Consider the following 17,292-nt stretch of genomic DNA (forward strand, 5'->3'; position numbering starts at 1 on the left):
GTTAACAAGCTTTTACAACACAGAAGAAGGCCCTCCCACTTTTTGATTAAAGTATACAGAATTGGAGGCAGCTGAGGGGAGGACGGCTCATAATAATAGCTGTAATGGAGTCAATGGAATGGTATTGAGCAAATGGTTTCCATGTGGTTGATACCATTCCTTTCACTCTATTACAGCAATTACTATGAGCCGTTCGCCCCTCAGCTGCCTCCACTGGTATACAGTGAATAATCTATTCCTTTAAATAAATAAATACTGCAATGTATTACTGAAGCAATTCGAAAGCGATAATCCAACACTACACCACCACTGAAATGCTGCCAGTGAAGCATTTAGCATCCTAATTAGAAATTACACGAATAAATGTCATTCTTTTTCACACTCCATGCACCATCTGTTGTAACCCTGTAGAATCTCACCCCACTGTTCTTACAGAGCACTCGACCCCTTCCAAAACAAGACAAAACCCCCTTGTCCTTTACACTGACGTGCCAGGTTGCAACCTTTTCGATCTTATCTTGTAACCTCTGCCCTGACATCTAGTGCAGCTCCGGGGTGCCACTTTAAATGAGTTAGACATTACAGCGAGGTGGGCTACTTTACAGGCTGCACTGAATGCATGATTTCCTATAGGCTCTGAGGGTTGCTGTTTTCCAAGATGGTGTTAGTGAGGTTCAGGTACTGATTTATTCCTACACCCTTCCCAAATATACCACCAAATCTATAGGTAACATTTATACCAGTTAATGGACAGACATTAATCACTGTAGGCAAAATCATTGCTTTTAATGAGAAGATGGGGGCTGGTTGAGAAAGATGTGTATTTTAGTGATAATAAACCATACCAATGAATAATCTCGATTAATATGCAATGCCCATTCTTTCAGATCTGCATATGCTATCCCTGAGGCTGCAATTAAAATCAGATAAAATATACATTAAACCTTTGCTTGTTTGGTGTTCGGAGAATACCCAATGCCCTCTCATCAGAATAATAGCCAAAAATACTCCCTGGGATTGGAATCCAAAATGCTTTAATTTCTATTCATGTGAAGTTGGAGTTAACTTTGCAGCAACACCACCGTAATCAAGTCGGTGAAAAAAAAAACACAGAAGGGAGTACAAAACCCTACAAAGTCTAGGTGAAAAATGACCTAAAATATTGACTCTGCATTACAGATGACCCTGAAGTTCAGTTGATTGATGAAGTCTAAATTTACGGACGCTGTCAATGTTTGAAGCCCTTCCTCCTCTTAATGTGATTAATGGGAAACCCCAGCGCTGCTTTCAGAGGCAGAACACATACATTTTCAGAAGTGGTATATGGGCATCCAGTAACTGGCAGATGCAGAGGACTAAGATGAGGAGGAGGAAGAGTTGGAGGAGAGAACGAGGTTAAAAAGAGGAAGAGGAGCAGAGGAAGAGGACAAGGAAGATGGGGTGGAATATTGCAGATTAATGTTAACAGTTAAAGTTAGGAATAGTACACCTACTAATGCAATTTTCATACTATTGTGTCAACCCAAACCCTACTGTACTGGTTGTGATATTTTCTTGAAATAAAGATAGATACCCACATAATGTTGAATGCCCCCACTGTTTTATTGAGTGCATTGTTTTTTTCCGGAAGCCTCTCGGCCTGACAAAGACGTTTGCAGAACACATTCATCCCAAACCAGGTCTTACTGTAACGATCGTCGTAGTAAGTGGACCAAGGCGCAGCGGGTTGAGTGCTCAATTTAGCATTTATTGTGAACACGACAAATAAACAAAACAATAACCGAACTAAGGCTCACACAGCAGTACAAAGAACAACAACCTCCCACCATTCCCATGACAAACACATTCATAATTATAGGACCTTCAATCAGAGGCAACGATAGACAGCTGCCTCCAATTGAAGGCCCAAATCCCAATGACCTAAACACAGATCTAAACACCCTAGAACAGACATAGAAATATACAAACATAGAACAATGACCAAAACCCCGGAATACATAAATCAAACACCCCTCTACATACACACACACACCCCAAACCATATAAAACAAATACCCCCTGCCACGTCCTGACCAAACTATAATAACAAATAACCCCTTTACTGGTCAGGATGTGACACTTACTCCACACATAAGGCCCCACTACCCAGAACAATGCCAGTCACTGGACGGTGGCAATGTCGCTGAGAGTCAATAGTATGCAAAAATACACACTTGCTCTCCTGACCTCTTAAATGATATTTGAGAGCCACTTTGATCTGATATCATGAGGTCATTCAGCACCCAGTCCTTTGAAAGTAATGAATTGCCTGTATGAATTACCGTTTAGTAATGCAGACTCTATGGTACACACATGATCTACCTCAAATCACAATGTCTAAGAATAATGCAACAGGAAGGAGTCTTTTGTGCTCGTGTTTGAAGTAATGAGGACAGAGGGATGCATTCATGTCTCTTTCACTGTTCCTTAACCACAATGCATTTTCCTAACAGATTTGTATCTCTAGGTTAGGAAATTCTGTTGCATACATAATAAACATCATACCACAAAAAAAGATTTTGATAACAGAATCAAATACTGGTGACCACTCAATACATTTGTAACCCAACTTTGCTTGGTTGAGTGTGCCAAACAGTTGCTGATACTTACATCTTCATTTGTATTCCTTCAGCAAATGCTGCCAAATTAGTTGTGAATCACCAGCCAGTTGATAACTAATGTATCATGCTCATTTCCTTTCAAGAATAGAGATGGAGAATAACGTGTTATTGATGATAGTCATGTGTACAGGAAATGAAGTCGCTACTTATTGAGCTACAGAAGACATTGAAGTTCCCAATTGTATGAACTTTGTATCATGTTATAGAGCATCATTTTCTGTCTGCGAAACAAACTAACTTATTACTTGCAAAATTGGTATCATGATGTTGTACGTTTTCTATAAAGATGTATGTGAAGGGCGAAAATTTGAATAAAAAGTGCAACAATGTGTTGCATGCAGCTACAGTGTACGCTAAGAAAGTGTGGCACTAGGGAGACATTAATTTAAATGCAACCTATATTTTTGACTATACATATCATCATTACAGGTGTGGGAGAGGAAGAGTGGGATATGTATATGTTCCCTGAGTATATTGAGACAAGGAGTCTCGTGGTCTTGAGACCACTGCAGCACAGAAATGCGCTCTTTGTCTCATCACAGTCTCAATCCACAGGGTCTGGTCTTGGTCCCGTAATGGCCTTGATTCACTGGGTCTTGGTCTCAAGAGGTTGGCTCTAGATCTGGGTTTTAAGGGTTCTGGTCTGGGTTGCAAGTTCTGGTCTTGACCATAATGTCTGTTTTACCACATCTCACTAGCTACCAACCTAAATGTCACATTATTAGAAAAGGTAGTGGTGCAATAACTCTCAAAGTTCGATACATCACATGAATCACTGGAGCATACTTTTCCTTTTGAAGCCTACTAACTGTTCTCATGAAAACTATCAGATCGGCTCTTCACTTCTCTTGGATCTACTTCCCTTGGAGTAATAATGGTTAATAGAATTTTAACATTGGTTTGAGCTTTTTATCAAAATGTGTAGATTTTTGTTGATTACTTATTATTTGCGAGGGCTGACAAAATGTGAGTAAGGACCATTTGATGAGTCATTGCCAGATGAGATTAGTCAAAAGGGCTGTTACCTCTAAAATCATATTTCTTTCAATATCACTTTACGTTTCCAGGACAAGTATTTTATGTTGAAAGGAACGTATCTATTTTCAAAAGTTTACATGGCTGAAGGCTTGGAGTTCAAGTCCCATCAGTGAATCAGATGAAGTCGAGCGTAAGCAAATTGAGTGAATCTGTAGCGCATTTGTTCTGGCAATGGATTGAATTCAGGCTTTAAACTTCTACAGGATCGGTATCCCCCGCGGGACAGTTGAGCTAACTTGCGCTAATGTGATTAGCATCAGGTTGTAAGTAACAAGAACATTTGCCAGGGCATAGACATATCTGATATGGGCAGAAAGCTTCAATTATTGTTACTCTAACTGCACTGTTCAATTTACAGTAGCTATACATTGAAATAATACCATGCTATTGTTTGAGGAGAGTGCACAGTTATTAACTTGAAAATGTATCAATAAACCAATTAGGCACATTTGGGCAGACTTGACACAACATTTTGAACATAAATGCAATGGTTCATTGGATCAGTCTAAAACTTTGCACATACACAGCCAAAATTGGAATTGTGCCTAACCTAAAATAATACATTGTGACCTTACTCTTGCATTTTTTTACCAAATCTAATGTGTTACATTCTCCTACATTAATTTCACATTTCCACAAACTTCAAAGTATTTCCTTTCAAATGGTATCACGAATATGCATATCCTTGCTTCAGGTCCTGAGCTACAGGCAGTTAGATTTGGGTATGTCATTTTAGGAGAAAATTGAAAAAAAGGGTCCAATCCTTAAGAGTGTGTTTACACAGGCAGCCCAATTCTGAAATTTATTTTGACCAATCAGATCAGCTCTGAAAAAGATCTGATGTGAACAGATCTGATGTGATTGGTCAAAATACCAATTAGTGGAAAAAATATCAGAATTCACACACCACCTGCAGTTTGGAGGAGTTGTTGCCAGAGGAAATGTCACGATGACATTCATGTTCAAGTGTAATTACAAGGACATAGCAGTACATCACAGAAACCAACTGGATAGAATGGAACCCTAAAATCCACTCTCAAATAAATGGGATTCTGTGGACACTCAATCAGAATAGCAAACACATTCTCTGCAAGGAACAGAACACTCGTTGGATTAGAAATCCATTATTAACGTGACACCAACTTTCCCTGCGCCATCATGAAATCTCATCACTACAAAGCAAAAAGTCAGAATTCTACTTCTACAGGTCAAGCTCGGTAAAACAAATAAGATCATTTTTTTGTGTGCCCTTCTGTTCGAGAGGCATTGGTTTTATGCACTTTCAGACAGCAATATTATCGTTCTTTCATACATCAAACACTGTCCTTGCAGCCCCAGTGCCAAAATACAAGCAGAAAATTCAATACATTAATAAAAACAAACCGATGCAGTATCTCAGGTGGTCCTCTGCTCAGTGTGTTTTGTATCAATGTTCATGAACTAGAAAAAAAGTTGAAATCCTCCAAATATGATCATTTCCATATACAATATTTGGCTTGGTTGTAGACGTAGTAGTAGTGGTAGTGGTGGTAATAGTGGCGGCGGCGGCTTCCGAGTGGCGCAGCGGTCTAAGGCACTGCATCTCATCCCTGGTTCGAATCCAGGCTGAATCACTTCCGGCTGTGATTGGGAGTCCCATAGGGCGGCACACAATTGGTCGTCCGGGTTTGGCTGGGGTAGGCTGTCATTCTTAATAAGAATTTGTTCTTAACTGACTTGCCTAGTTAAATAAAGTTTAAATAAAAAAGTAGTAGTAGTAGTAGTACAACATTACCTTTATGATATGAAGGACCTTTATGATTCATATAAAGCTGAAGAAAGTTATATATAACAACCTTTATTTTCAAATTCTGCTATGGTGTTCATTTTGAATTCCACAGATTATAAATTTAAGTAACAATTCTACATTGACACATAGAAACAACAGAAATTGGACAATGGTAATTACAAGAAATGACTGGAGACCTTTCAATTCTAACAATGTGCAAATATAAATGATCTAATGACAATAACACTTTAAACCGGGCCCAGTCCCAGAAAAACGGACACTTGGCCCATTTATTGAACATTATGACAACATTGAAACAACATTTTGACCTATTTAGCATGTGGGATATCCCATACAAGCACAGATTTTATAAACCATACAAGATGTTGACTCACGTTTGACCACTAAAACACCAAATAAAATGAGGAGAAAGTCTAACTACACAGATAAAAACTTCCTACCCAGCAGGCACAAATTGACACAACGTCTTAAGAACAATTTTCTGGTTGTAAACTGATTTTCTGATTGAGAAGACGTCATATTATCAGATGTCATATTTTGGTTGTTATCTTGTCAAATAACCAGATAAAGATGTATTTATATTGGTTGCTAAAAATACATTAATGAAACTTCCTTATATAACCAGTATACAACCTGACAATGACACCATAATTACCTCATTGCAACCAACTTTCCCCCCTGAGTAGCAACTAACTAGTTTAAAAGACAGCATTAACGAATTGTACATGGCAGAAGGACAGGGAGGGAACATGATCTAGTACAGCCCAATACACAGTGTTAAGGTGTAGAAGTCACAGGGGATAGGCACTTCGGCATGTACGTCTCATAACCACAAAGCTACAGAAAGACCAATACAAAAATGAGTATGGCTTATGTTTATGGTTGTGCTAAAGTGGCAGAAATGTAACAGTCTAGCTATCAATCAACTTTTATTCCACTTGTCTAATGAATTCCATTGAATTTGCATGTAAAAATATGTTGTTTAAACAGACAATGGTGTGCATTTACCACATGTACATGGGGATTCTGTGGTGGTTTGCAGAGTATAATGAGTTGTAGTTAGGAACCAATCTGTGTGCCACAAGGAAATATAACAAGTTCTGAACAGCATAACTCTCCCACTTACATGCAAGATCGCAAGAGATGTCAAGTGAAAATAGTGTTCTAAAAGAATTAGCCTTCACCTGAATATAAATGAAATGATAGTCTAGATGATAAAATGCCAGATTTGTCAATGTATGTCCTTTTTCGTAATTTGATCACTCTGTTGTCACAGAAAATGTTCCTGCACCGCAGGAAATGCAACTTTTAGTGTATTTGAGGTTTAAAAAGGCTTTTAAAGTTTGGAATTTCCACTTTAAAATTTGCCCCAACAAAAATGTATCAACCCCTTCAAAAATGCTCATTATAATCCACATAATAATTCACATTTCCTGTTGTGGAATGATTATTTTCCTGCTGTGAGAAACTGGTCAAATTAAGATAGTATATCTGTGTACATACAGAAAGACAGAGAGCGATTATAAATACTAAAGGTCCAGACGAAGTCCAGGTCTATCATCTCCTTAGGCCACCTAAAATAAATACTCACTCACTCACTCACTCACTCACTCACTCACTCACTCACTCACTCACTCACTCACTCACTCACTCACTCACTCACTCACTCATTCACTCATTCACTCACTCATTCACTCATTCACTCACTCATTCACTCACTCACACTTTCTCAAATGTATGCCACAGCGGGCCTGCTAGAGAACTGTGCTGATGGTGTCAAAGTCTTTGCTGATCTGCGAGCTGCTGGGCAGGGACTTGAGGTACTCCATGTGCCTCTTGGCATCCTCCTGGTTCTGCCGCACGTAGTAGATCACGTAAGCTATCACCATGGTGAACCAGCCGAACACAATGACAAACATGGCCACGTCGGTGGTCTTGTGGTTGAAGTTGCAGAAGTTGATGCCCGAGTCCAGGACCTGGATAACGGGTTTGCCGGTGTACTCCTCCTCCACAGCCGTGTGACAGCTCATCTCATTGACCGTCTCTGGGTCCAGTCTCAGCTCCCTCAGGACCTCCTGCAAGCTGCACTCGCAGTGCCAGGGGTTGTTGGAGAGGCTGATTTTGGCCTGAAGTTTGGCGAATGCCTCTTTGGGCACCCTGCTTATGCGGTTGTTGGACAGGTCCAGGACCCGAAGGACGTCGGAGATCCCCTGGAAGGCCCCAGCATCCACCGTCTCAATGGCGTTGTTGGACAGATCCAGTTCCTGTAATCTGTTGAGGTCCTTAAAGGCCTGTTTGGGGATCTTGGTAATCCTGTTTGAGGCCAGCAGCAGGACTACAGTGTCACGCGGCAGGTCAGCCGGGATGTTCTCCAGGTTGCGTGACATGCACTGCAGCACGACAAGGCTGTTCTTCTCCATGCAGTGGCAGCTCTTGGGACAAGCGGTCACCAGTGCACTTCCGAACAATATTCCAAAGTGCAAGGCCCACAAGAGAGCCGAGACAGCTGAGAGCAAGGGATTTCTGGGCCGATCATGACCCATACGGTTGGACATATTCAGCTGTGTGCTCCTGCTGGTCCTGTCATGAAAGAGCAGTCATGGTTAAACCTTGTGCCATGTTGTTCTATCGTTATGGCTTGCAAACCACACGACAAGACAGTTTTAACTTCCTTACAAGCTGTCAAGGTTTTATCTGTAGTTAATCCATCAGATCCTTCGGTGAAGTATCATTTTCATGTCCTCCTGTTTCCAAAGGGTTTCAGTAGAGCCCAGTTTCACATGCGTTGCATTGGGAGTATTCCAGACAGAATCCAAGAGGCTGCTTTCTGATTGGAAAGTCAAGAGAGTTACTCAAGAGGGAAAAGTATCTTAGAGGGAGATAAAGGCAACTGTGAGGTGGAGGTAGGCTGAATGTGTTACCGGTACCCTCCTGCCATGTCGAGAACTGAAAGAACAAAAACAGAATAGCGACAGTCCTAGTGAAAAAGGGAATTACTAGACATAGCTTCTTCTTAGAAGCAGTGACACAGAAAACATGAAGGCCATACTGTAAGAGATTTAGGGTAGGTTTAAATATTTTAGGGATAATGTTTAATATCAAGATTACTTTCCTAAAATATTTGTACAATTGTCCTGAGTGCATCAGCCAAATTGGTTTTGCTTGCAAATTGGGCATAGTCAATTCAAGCGTCACAGTGTTTACACATTTGTAAAATGATAATCAAGGACAATCCATTTTACTTAAAGGAAATCTCATAAAGCAGAGAGACAAATAGATTGATCATCACTTACATTATCGGATGATATTAGGATAGCCTAATTCATTTATATGGACTTAAAACATTTGAATGAAATTAATTTCTCCTGCTTCTGCAGGATAGTGCCAGTTTAATAATGATTACACTCTTATGAACTGTGCTTCTCTTCTCATAACGTAACATATCAATGCTTCAGCTGCTCAATCATATTTCCACATAAAGGAAAACTGATGTCATACGTTTACACAACTAGAATGGATCCACTGTGCCAATGTATTATATCATTTTCACAATAGGTGCACCCTCTTGTGGATTATGCTGACCATACAGGTTATTGTTGTACTTGATGTCAACCTGCGATGGGACTGGGGCATCAATGTGACATTTAGATATCAACCATTTTTGGCTACTGTACGTCTCAATGTCTTCATCCCATGAGCACGCACACACACAAAATGCAGACAAGATTTCTTAAACAAGCCCCTCGCGTTCACATTTGAGCTGGAGATCATGGGGAGGTGTCGACAGGATTTTACAAGCTAAAATGCATAAGGGCACACTGGGACAGCCTGTAGTGACAATATGAAAGCACTGCCTTTGTTCTTTTACAAAAGAGGCCATATTAATAGACCATGGCAGCCCTGCAGTTGAAGTGAGTTTAATTGAATGAATAAGATCATATGAGATTAATTTGGAGACAGAGCCAAAATATAACAAAATGTTAACAATTAGAGGTACTAATTGGTTCTGTATTTTGTTGGGTAACCATTTCTATTCCAAGTAAAATAGATTAATTATTGTAAATGCAGTAAAATGTTGAACACACATGTCATGCAGCAAATTGCTACATCCCTTTTTGGACTTTTAAATTAATGATATATACCCATTGATTCTTGAAGGATATGACTTGTAAATGCCTTATGAGCTTAGTTCAACTGTTGTACCCCATCAGAACCCAAAATAGAATCTTGTTTACTCCACTGTTTGTAAACAATGTAATTGTAAACAATTACTGTATAGCCTCAAAACATAGTTTAAACTATAATTTTGATATCATAGATGGTCAGTCCTTGCATCCACAGCTCTTGGAATTTGAGAGTAGTTACATTTCTTCAATCCCATCTCTAAGCTTTTTACCAAAACAGTGGTGGGTAAATTTGAAACTGTTTGTACTGCAGATTGCCCCTCTAGATAATGTAGTGCTGAATGTATCACAGATCAAATTAGGAGAGTTACAATCCGCAATATGATCACTTATAATAATAAGGTTTCAGGCCACAATCCTGGTTTGCTATAAAGTTGAAGGGTGGGGCTAGATAAATGTAACCACTGTCAAACTCATAGGTGTAGCTATGGGTGCAAGGACTGAAAGGCAAGGAGATCATCATGAGTTGCAAACATATTTTGAAGCTATAAAAACCATCAAACCCAAAAATAATGTAATAAAACAACCTTATATAATGGGGGAAGACAGTTCTAAGCTTATAATGCATTTTACATTACATTCCTTACATTTAGAAGTTATATAAAACCATGCTATTTAATTGCAGTAGTAGCCTAGCAAATTGTAACTCTACATAATTTTACTGATTTATCTTAATTTAAATTGTCCTATACTGAATTATTTGCTCTTACAAAAACCCACCCATAATCAAAAATATTAATCCTATAGGCATTGGACATTAAATGTAGACAACTATGGCCTTTCAGAGTTTTTCGCACCAAAAAATACTGAAACTTTTACAGTAGGCAGGATACAGATAAAACTTACTGGAATCGTGGCCAATAATTTTGTCCGGAGTGTTACCGTTACCATTATATTAAAAATTATTCCGCGTTATATCATAGTTATAAAAAGGAGCACACATCAGGTGTTTATCCAGCAGTCCATTTGCTCCAGAAGGCGTGCGTAAAAACTGGTGGACTCGTTTCCATTTTGAGAATATGTGCTTTTATATTTCAAATTTCCGCCAAGATCCATACTTCTTTAAGGATAATTACTGCAGACATTTCTTATGAATATAAAACAAAACATAATTCAGACAGCTGTGGTCTGTACAACATGTCTTGCTTTCAGCACAAGGCATTCTACTCATAGTCTAAAATGTCAGCGGTCAGCATAAAACCGAAGTTTCCGCATGGTCTGTACATAGTATTCCAAGTAACATCATCTCCAAAACAGGTACCCTACACCATAGATTACAGTTGTAATAGCTAATAGCATACCGTTTTTTTTAAAGGAGATGACAGCAGCCACACTTGTTGATGTTCCTGTTCAGTCGCAGGCCACATTCATCAGCGCGTCCTGCGCCCATCAGTGGAGAGCATAGAAGAAGGTCGGTCGGGCTGTGTGTCGATTGGACTACTGTTAGTTTGGCAAGCCTCCACGTATTCCCTCGCTTGAAAAAAACGAGTCGATCCTGTATAGTCAAACAATAAATTTAGGGCATGGTGGTTGAATAAAATTGGCCAAAAAACCTATTACAGGTTAACAATTATTACAGGTTAACAATTTGAAACATAAATGTAAGGGGGATATATTAGGTGTTGTAAGACCTTGACTATAAACTGGTGAGTCGGTGAAGTCAATACACATGTGTTGCTTATTGTCATCAGTAACATTCTGACTGGACAGGCAACGTTGCGTGCACCAATATTGCTAAATGAATACATACATGTAATTCAATCGTCAAACTGCTCTCGCGCTTCAACGGGTGTCGGCGTAGCCAGGCGCGTAGAACTTGGTTCTATTTGAGACACTTGACTCACTGTAAATTCCTCCTATCCCATCTACTGATTGGTTTTCACAAGCATACTAACCCAAGTGGGTGATTAAAAGATGAACAAGGAGAGATTAATCAAATAAAACGAACTAGGTTTCCACTTGTAACTGTGGATTAATTGTCAGAGTAGAGAACACACCATTTTGTATGACTCAAAATGTGTCAAAATTAAATTTTACAAAAAAAAGAACAATAGGCATTTCAGGTAAAATAACCAACACACTATCACAGTTTATTGTGCAATAGACACAAATGACTTATTCGAAATGTGTGACAGACACATGAAAAGTCCCCTTTTTGGTGTGTATTACACGATTTACATCACAATGAATTTCATGTGTATTACACGATTTTCTTTCTTCATAATGCATTAGTGTACATTACACAAATTCCAATTTGTGGTGGCTAATGTTAGCTAGGCTAGCTAGGTGGCTAACGTTAGCTAGGCTAGGCGTTAAGGTTAGGGTTAGGTGTTAAGGTTAGGGTTTGGTTTTGGGGTTACGGTTAGGGCTAGTTAAGATGCTAGCTAAGTAGTTAAAGGGTTAGGGGAAGGGTTAGCTAATTTAATAAGTAGTTACAACGTAGCTCAAAAGTAGTAAGTAGTTGCAAAATAGCTAATTAGCAAAAATGCTAACGTTATCCATGATGAGATTCAAACACACATCCTTTGGGGTGGTAGATGTTCTAGTGATTCAATATATTGGAATAATCTATCGCGGTATAACAACTCGTACTCTCAGTGATAGATTATTCCAATATATTGACTCACTGTGCCACCTAAAAAATAATTTACAACCTGTGTATGACATGTTGATTAACTTGCAGGTGATTATGAAATTATGTAAACATAATTGTGTTATTTTCAACCCAGTATCACAGATTATTGTGAAATAGACATGATTTGCTCATTGGAAATGTGTCTATTTTTTGGTGTGCAATATACAATTTTGTATACAGTGCATTTTAACTTATACCTTATACATTTATGCTACAAACATTCATTTACAAGGGCACAGTTATCAAAGTACCTCAATGCATTCACATATCAGGCAGCAGCCCTGTGTTTAAAATTTAAATGGAGGACATAACTGTAATTAAGAGAACATTTTTAAATTCTTTCTTCCATGGGTGAATTGTTTTTAACATCAACCCCAGACAATATGACCAAAATATCCCTCAAATGAAACTACGTACTAGCAGATGTTTACACATCCTCTGAGGATTGTAGTGGAGTCTTGTGCCTTTTAATGTAACACAACACTTTTTATGTGAGGAACTCTAATAAATGTGTCTTCTCATCTGAGAAAGCTTGATAGATTTATAGTTGGTTGTAATAGCATTACATTAAGCGGTGTCTGTTGGCTCTCGCATAGCGTTCTATGACCTGGTACCAATTTCTTTTGGAAATTGTTTTCTAACTAACCTCCTCCACCCCAACTGGCTTGGATTCAGATAGTTTTTTGTGTGAAGCAGATGAAACCAGTACCATACATATTGTATAGCTGAGAGAAACTAGGATGTATGATAGTATAATAAGCATTTGAAGTTGTTTTCCATCATTATTAATGGAGGCACTCAGTTACCTCTGAAACATGAAGAATGTTCAAATTTAGTAAAGTCCAGAATTTGTATTATTTTGTTCACCAAATGATTAATATGTAGCCTGTTCCCAGATCTGATTGTGCTTTCATTTCAACTCCTTGCCATGTTCTGCATGACAAGGAGTGGCAAGGAGTGGCATGATGGCACAAACTGAGTGGTACCCAGGCTAATGAATACCTGCTGACAGTGTAATACTGAATTATATAGTAATAAAGAGAGGCATCATGGCTCTATGGGAGGAGCAGTTTGGAGTTGCAATCCAGGTAAATTTGCTTGCATGCAGATTTGAAGAGGTCTGATTGGACAACATTGTTTCCTACACTAGAAAATACAGCTGTACTGGCACCATGTCACGTCCTGACCAGTGTAAGAGGTCATTTGCCATAGTAGAGTGGTCAGGGCGTGACAGGTGGTTGTTTTGGGTAGTTTTGGGGTTTTCTGTTTCTAGGTGGGATTGTTCTAGATATCTATTTCTGTGTTGTTTTGCATGTTTTGGCCGGGTATGGTTTCCAATCAGAGGCAGGTGTCTTTCGTTGTCTCTGATTGGAAGCCATACTTAGGCAGCCTGTTTTCCTTTGGGGTTTGTGGGAGGTTGTTTCCGTTTAGTCTAGTGTACCTGACGGGACTGTTATCGGTCATTTGTTGTTTTTTGTCAAAGTGTATTCATTAAAGGAAAAGAATGAGCACTATACACGCTGCGCCTTGGTCTCCTTTCAACGACTCCTGTGACACACCAACTGCTTCCTCACAGCGTAGTATACAGTCATTACCAAACCATACTTCATTGATTCCATCAGAGCTCAGGGAACTATCATATATATATATGATAGCTGTATTGTACAACTAGCTTGCACTGTCTTAAAGACGGTAGAAGATGTGGAAATATGTGTTTGTGTTCCGATAATCTTTGAAATGCTCACACAATACCTTATTTTCTGTGAGAGGTAGCTAAAACCTCCTGGTCCTCCCCATTGACCTATAATGTGGCTCATTGCATGGATTATTGATAGTGTAACTAAGCCCAAGTACAGAGTTATAAAGCTAAGGAAAACTATTTAATAGAAGATGACATTACGGTGACATTCGCTTCTAAGAAAATCCTAGGTAAGGACTTTTGAGGATATAGCTACTGGTGTGAGGCATACAAATCCTAACACTGCTGTCAATGAGCTCAAGCAGGCTTTCCACATCCTCACCTTATGCTCACATCCTTCAATCTTTGTCAATTAATTTCACGTCACCAGACAGAGGAGCTGAGGGATATAGAAAACATCAGATCAGCCTGGATGTGTGGTAGCAGTTCTGTCTTCATTTTGATGTTCCGTAATTTGTTTTGCTGCTGTGGGTTTCTTTTTCTATGGCATGTTTTTAAAAAGCAGCTGAGGTAATTGAGATATATATATTTATAATTCTTTTCCACAAAAAACGTTGCTTTTTTGACTGAGAGCAAATACCTACAGCATGTGGATGGCAAAGGTGTAGTAAGTATGCAGCCCAGTCTCCCTCAATAAGATGCTGCTACCTTAAGCCCACTATACCAATGATGAGCTTTAGAGTGAAGTGCACTTAATGGTCTTAATTGATTTACATGAAGTAGTTTGGCCCATAATTGCCATGTAGACCACCAACAGCAACGTGAACTGAAAAACACATTAATCTAAAGCTGTGCTAAGCACCACAGGCGGTGTTGGTCCTCTGATACAATTAGCTGATTAATGTCTGAAAATGTGTGTTTGGGTGGGTAGTATCAGGCATGGAAGAGAACACAGCGGTCATTAACAATAGAACAGGCAGACTGCAACTGTTTATTTACCAAGGTTGCTCATTCACTTCTCTGTACACCTGTGTCTTAATTAATTCCCAGTGCTCCAAAGTCCTTAATAGACAAATTACGTGTCAAGTGCCAAGGGTGAATTCCGCTTCTATAGCTGACTTACTTATCCAAGCGCAACGGTGTGGTGTCATAGCAGATCCATCTTTTTTGATGGGCAAGATACTGCCTTTTGTCCCAAATTAATCACAATTACCAGTACTCTTACTGCCGCTCTGACCAAGTAATGGAGTTGGAGGCTGCAAATGATATCAGTAGCTGGGTGATCGGGGAGTATCTCCTATTAGCAGCCACAATGCACTCTTGTGTTCTAAGTGCAACTCCAGAACAACTGAAAGCCAACATCGGACGAACAGGGCAGAGGAGCATGTACAGGAGCTATTAAGTTAAGGAGCCATTACAGCACCATGTATGTGGATATGTATTTATTATGCATAAGATACAAAACTAACGCCACATGGGCTCCTAAAACTTCCACTGACTGTCACAGATCACCCCAGTACTGCTGCTCATTCCATTCACCTACGGTCTACGTCACCGGCCTTCTAGGTGTCACTGAACTGGATTCATTACCACCAACCCCGGACTGTCTTGTCTCATTACGCACACCTGGTTCCCATTCCCCCTGATTAGTATGTGTATATATGTGCCCTCTTTCCCAATTGTCCTTGTCGGTTATTGTTACCATGTCTGTTGGTCTTGTGAGCACCTGTACTGTTGTATCGGCCATGCTACGTGTTATTGTACACTTGTTTTATGGGTCTCGTCCCGTGTATTATTTAGAGGTTTACACCTCACTCTTTTGTTTGGATGGAGAAAATATAACCCCCTATTACGTATTCCTGCGCTTGTCTCCTATCATTATACAGTGTGACACCGACACATTAGGCCCTCCATTTATTTTCTACTCAGAGGCAATCAAAATCAAGTGTTGAAAGCCAGATGCAAAACCCAATACTGAAGGTCTCCAGACATCCAAAAGTTTACATTTACATTTACATTTAAGTCATTTAGCAGACGCTCTTATCCAGAGCGACTTACAAATAGGCATTCACCTTATGATATCCAGTGGAACAACCACTTTACAATAGTGCATCTAAATCTTTTAAGGGGGGGGGGGGGGGTTAGAAGGATTACTTTATCCTATCCCAGGTATTCCTTAAAGAGGTGGGGTTTCAGGTGTCTCCGGAAGGTGGTGATTGACTCCGCTGCCCTGGCGTCGTGAGGGAGCTTGTTCCACCATTGGGGTGCCAGAGCAGCGAACAGTTTTGACTGGGCTGAGCGGGAACTGTGCTTCCTCAGAGGTAGGGGGGCCAGCAGGCCAGAGGTGGATGAACGCAGTGCCCTTGTTTGGGTGTAGGGCCTGATCAGAGCCTGAAGGTATAGAGGTGCCGTTCCCCTCACAGCTCCGTAGGCAAGCACCATGATCTTATAGCAGATGCGAGCTTCAACTGGAAGCCAGTGGAGAGAGCGGAGGAGCGGGATGACGTGAGAGAACTTGGGAAGGTTGAACACCAGACGGGCTGCGGCGTTCTGGATGAGTTGTAGGGGTTTAATGGCACAGGCAGGGAGCCCAGCCAACAGCGAGTTTCAGTAATCCAGACGGGAGATGACAAGTGCCTGGATTAGGACCTGCGTCGCTTCCTGTGTGAGGCAGGGTCGTACTCTGCGTATGTTGTAGAGCATGAACCTACAGGATCGGGTCACCGCCTTGATGTTAGTGGAGAACGACAGGGTGTTGTCCAGGATCACGCCAAGGTTCTTAGCACTCTGGGAGGAGGACACAAGGGAGTTGTAAACCGTGATGGCGAGATCATGGAACGGGCAGTCCTTCCCCGGGAGGAAGAGCAGCTCCGTCTTGCCGAGGTTCAGCTTGAGGTGGTGATCCGTCATCCACATTGATATGTCTGACAGACATGCAGAGATGCAATTGACCGCCTGGTTATCAGAAGGGGGAAAGGAGAAGATTAATTGTGTGTCATCTGCATAGCAATGATAGGAGAGACCATGTGAGGATATGACAGAGCCAAGTGACTTGGTGTATATCGAGAATAGGAGAGGGCCTAGAACAGAGCCATGGGGGACACCAGTGGTGAGAGCGCGTGGTGCGGAGACAGATTCTCGCCACGCCGCCTGGTAGGAGCGACCTGTCAGGTAGGACGCAATCCAAGCGTGGGCCGCGCCGGAGATGCCCAACTCGGAGAGGGTGGAGAGGAGGATCTGATGGTTCACAGTATCAAAGGCAGCAGATAGGTCTAGAAGAATGAGAGCAGAGGAGAGAGAGTTAGCTTTAGCAGTGCGGAGAGCCTCCGTGACACAGAGAAGAGCAG

General features: G+C 40.5%; 1 protein-coding gene across 1 annotated transcript; it reads right to left on the reverse strand.

The window, feature by feature from the left end:
* Positions 1-5,571: 5,571 nt before the first annotated feature.
* LOC106581660 (leucine-rich repeat-containing protein 3) lies at positions 5,572-8,425 on the reverse strand. Its single transcript, XM_014163858.3, has one exon. It carries the CDS (start codon positions 8,040-8,042, stop codon positions 7,242-7,244), a length of 801 nt encoding a protein of 266 aa, XP_014019333.1. The 5' UTR covers positions 8,043-8,425; the 3' UTR covers positions 5,572-7,241.
* Between the last annotated feature and the right edge of the window lie 8,867 nt (positions 8,426-17,292).

This window comes from Salmo salar, chromosome 21, assembly GCF_965601325.2.
Source record: "Salmo salar chromosome 21, fSalSal1, whole genome shotgun sequence".
In the NCBI taxonomy this organism is placed as follows: Eukaryota; Metazoa; Chordata; class Actinopteri; order Salmoniformes; family Salmonidae; genus Salmo; species Salmo salar.

What these genes read in the sequence shown, in the direction of transcription:
- LOC106581660 (XM_014163858.3), bottom strand. Translation starts at nt 8,042, where the DNA reads ATGTCCAACCGTATGGGTCATGATCGGCCCAGAAATCCCTTGCTCTCA.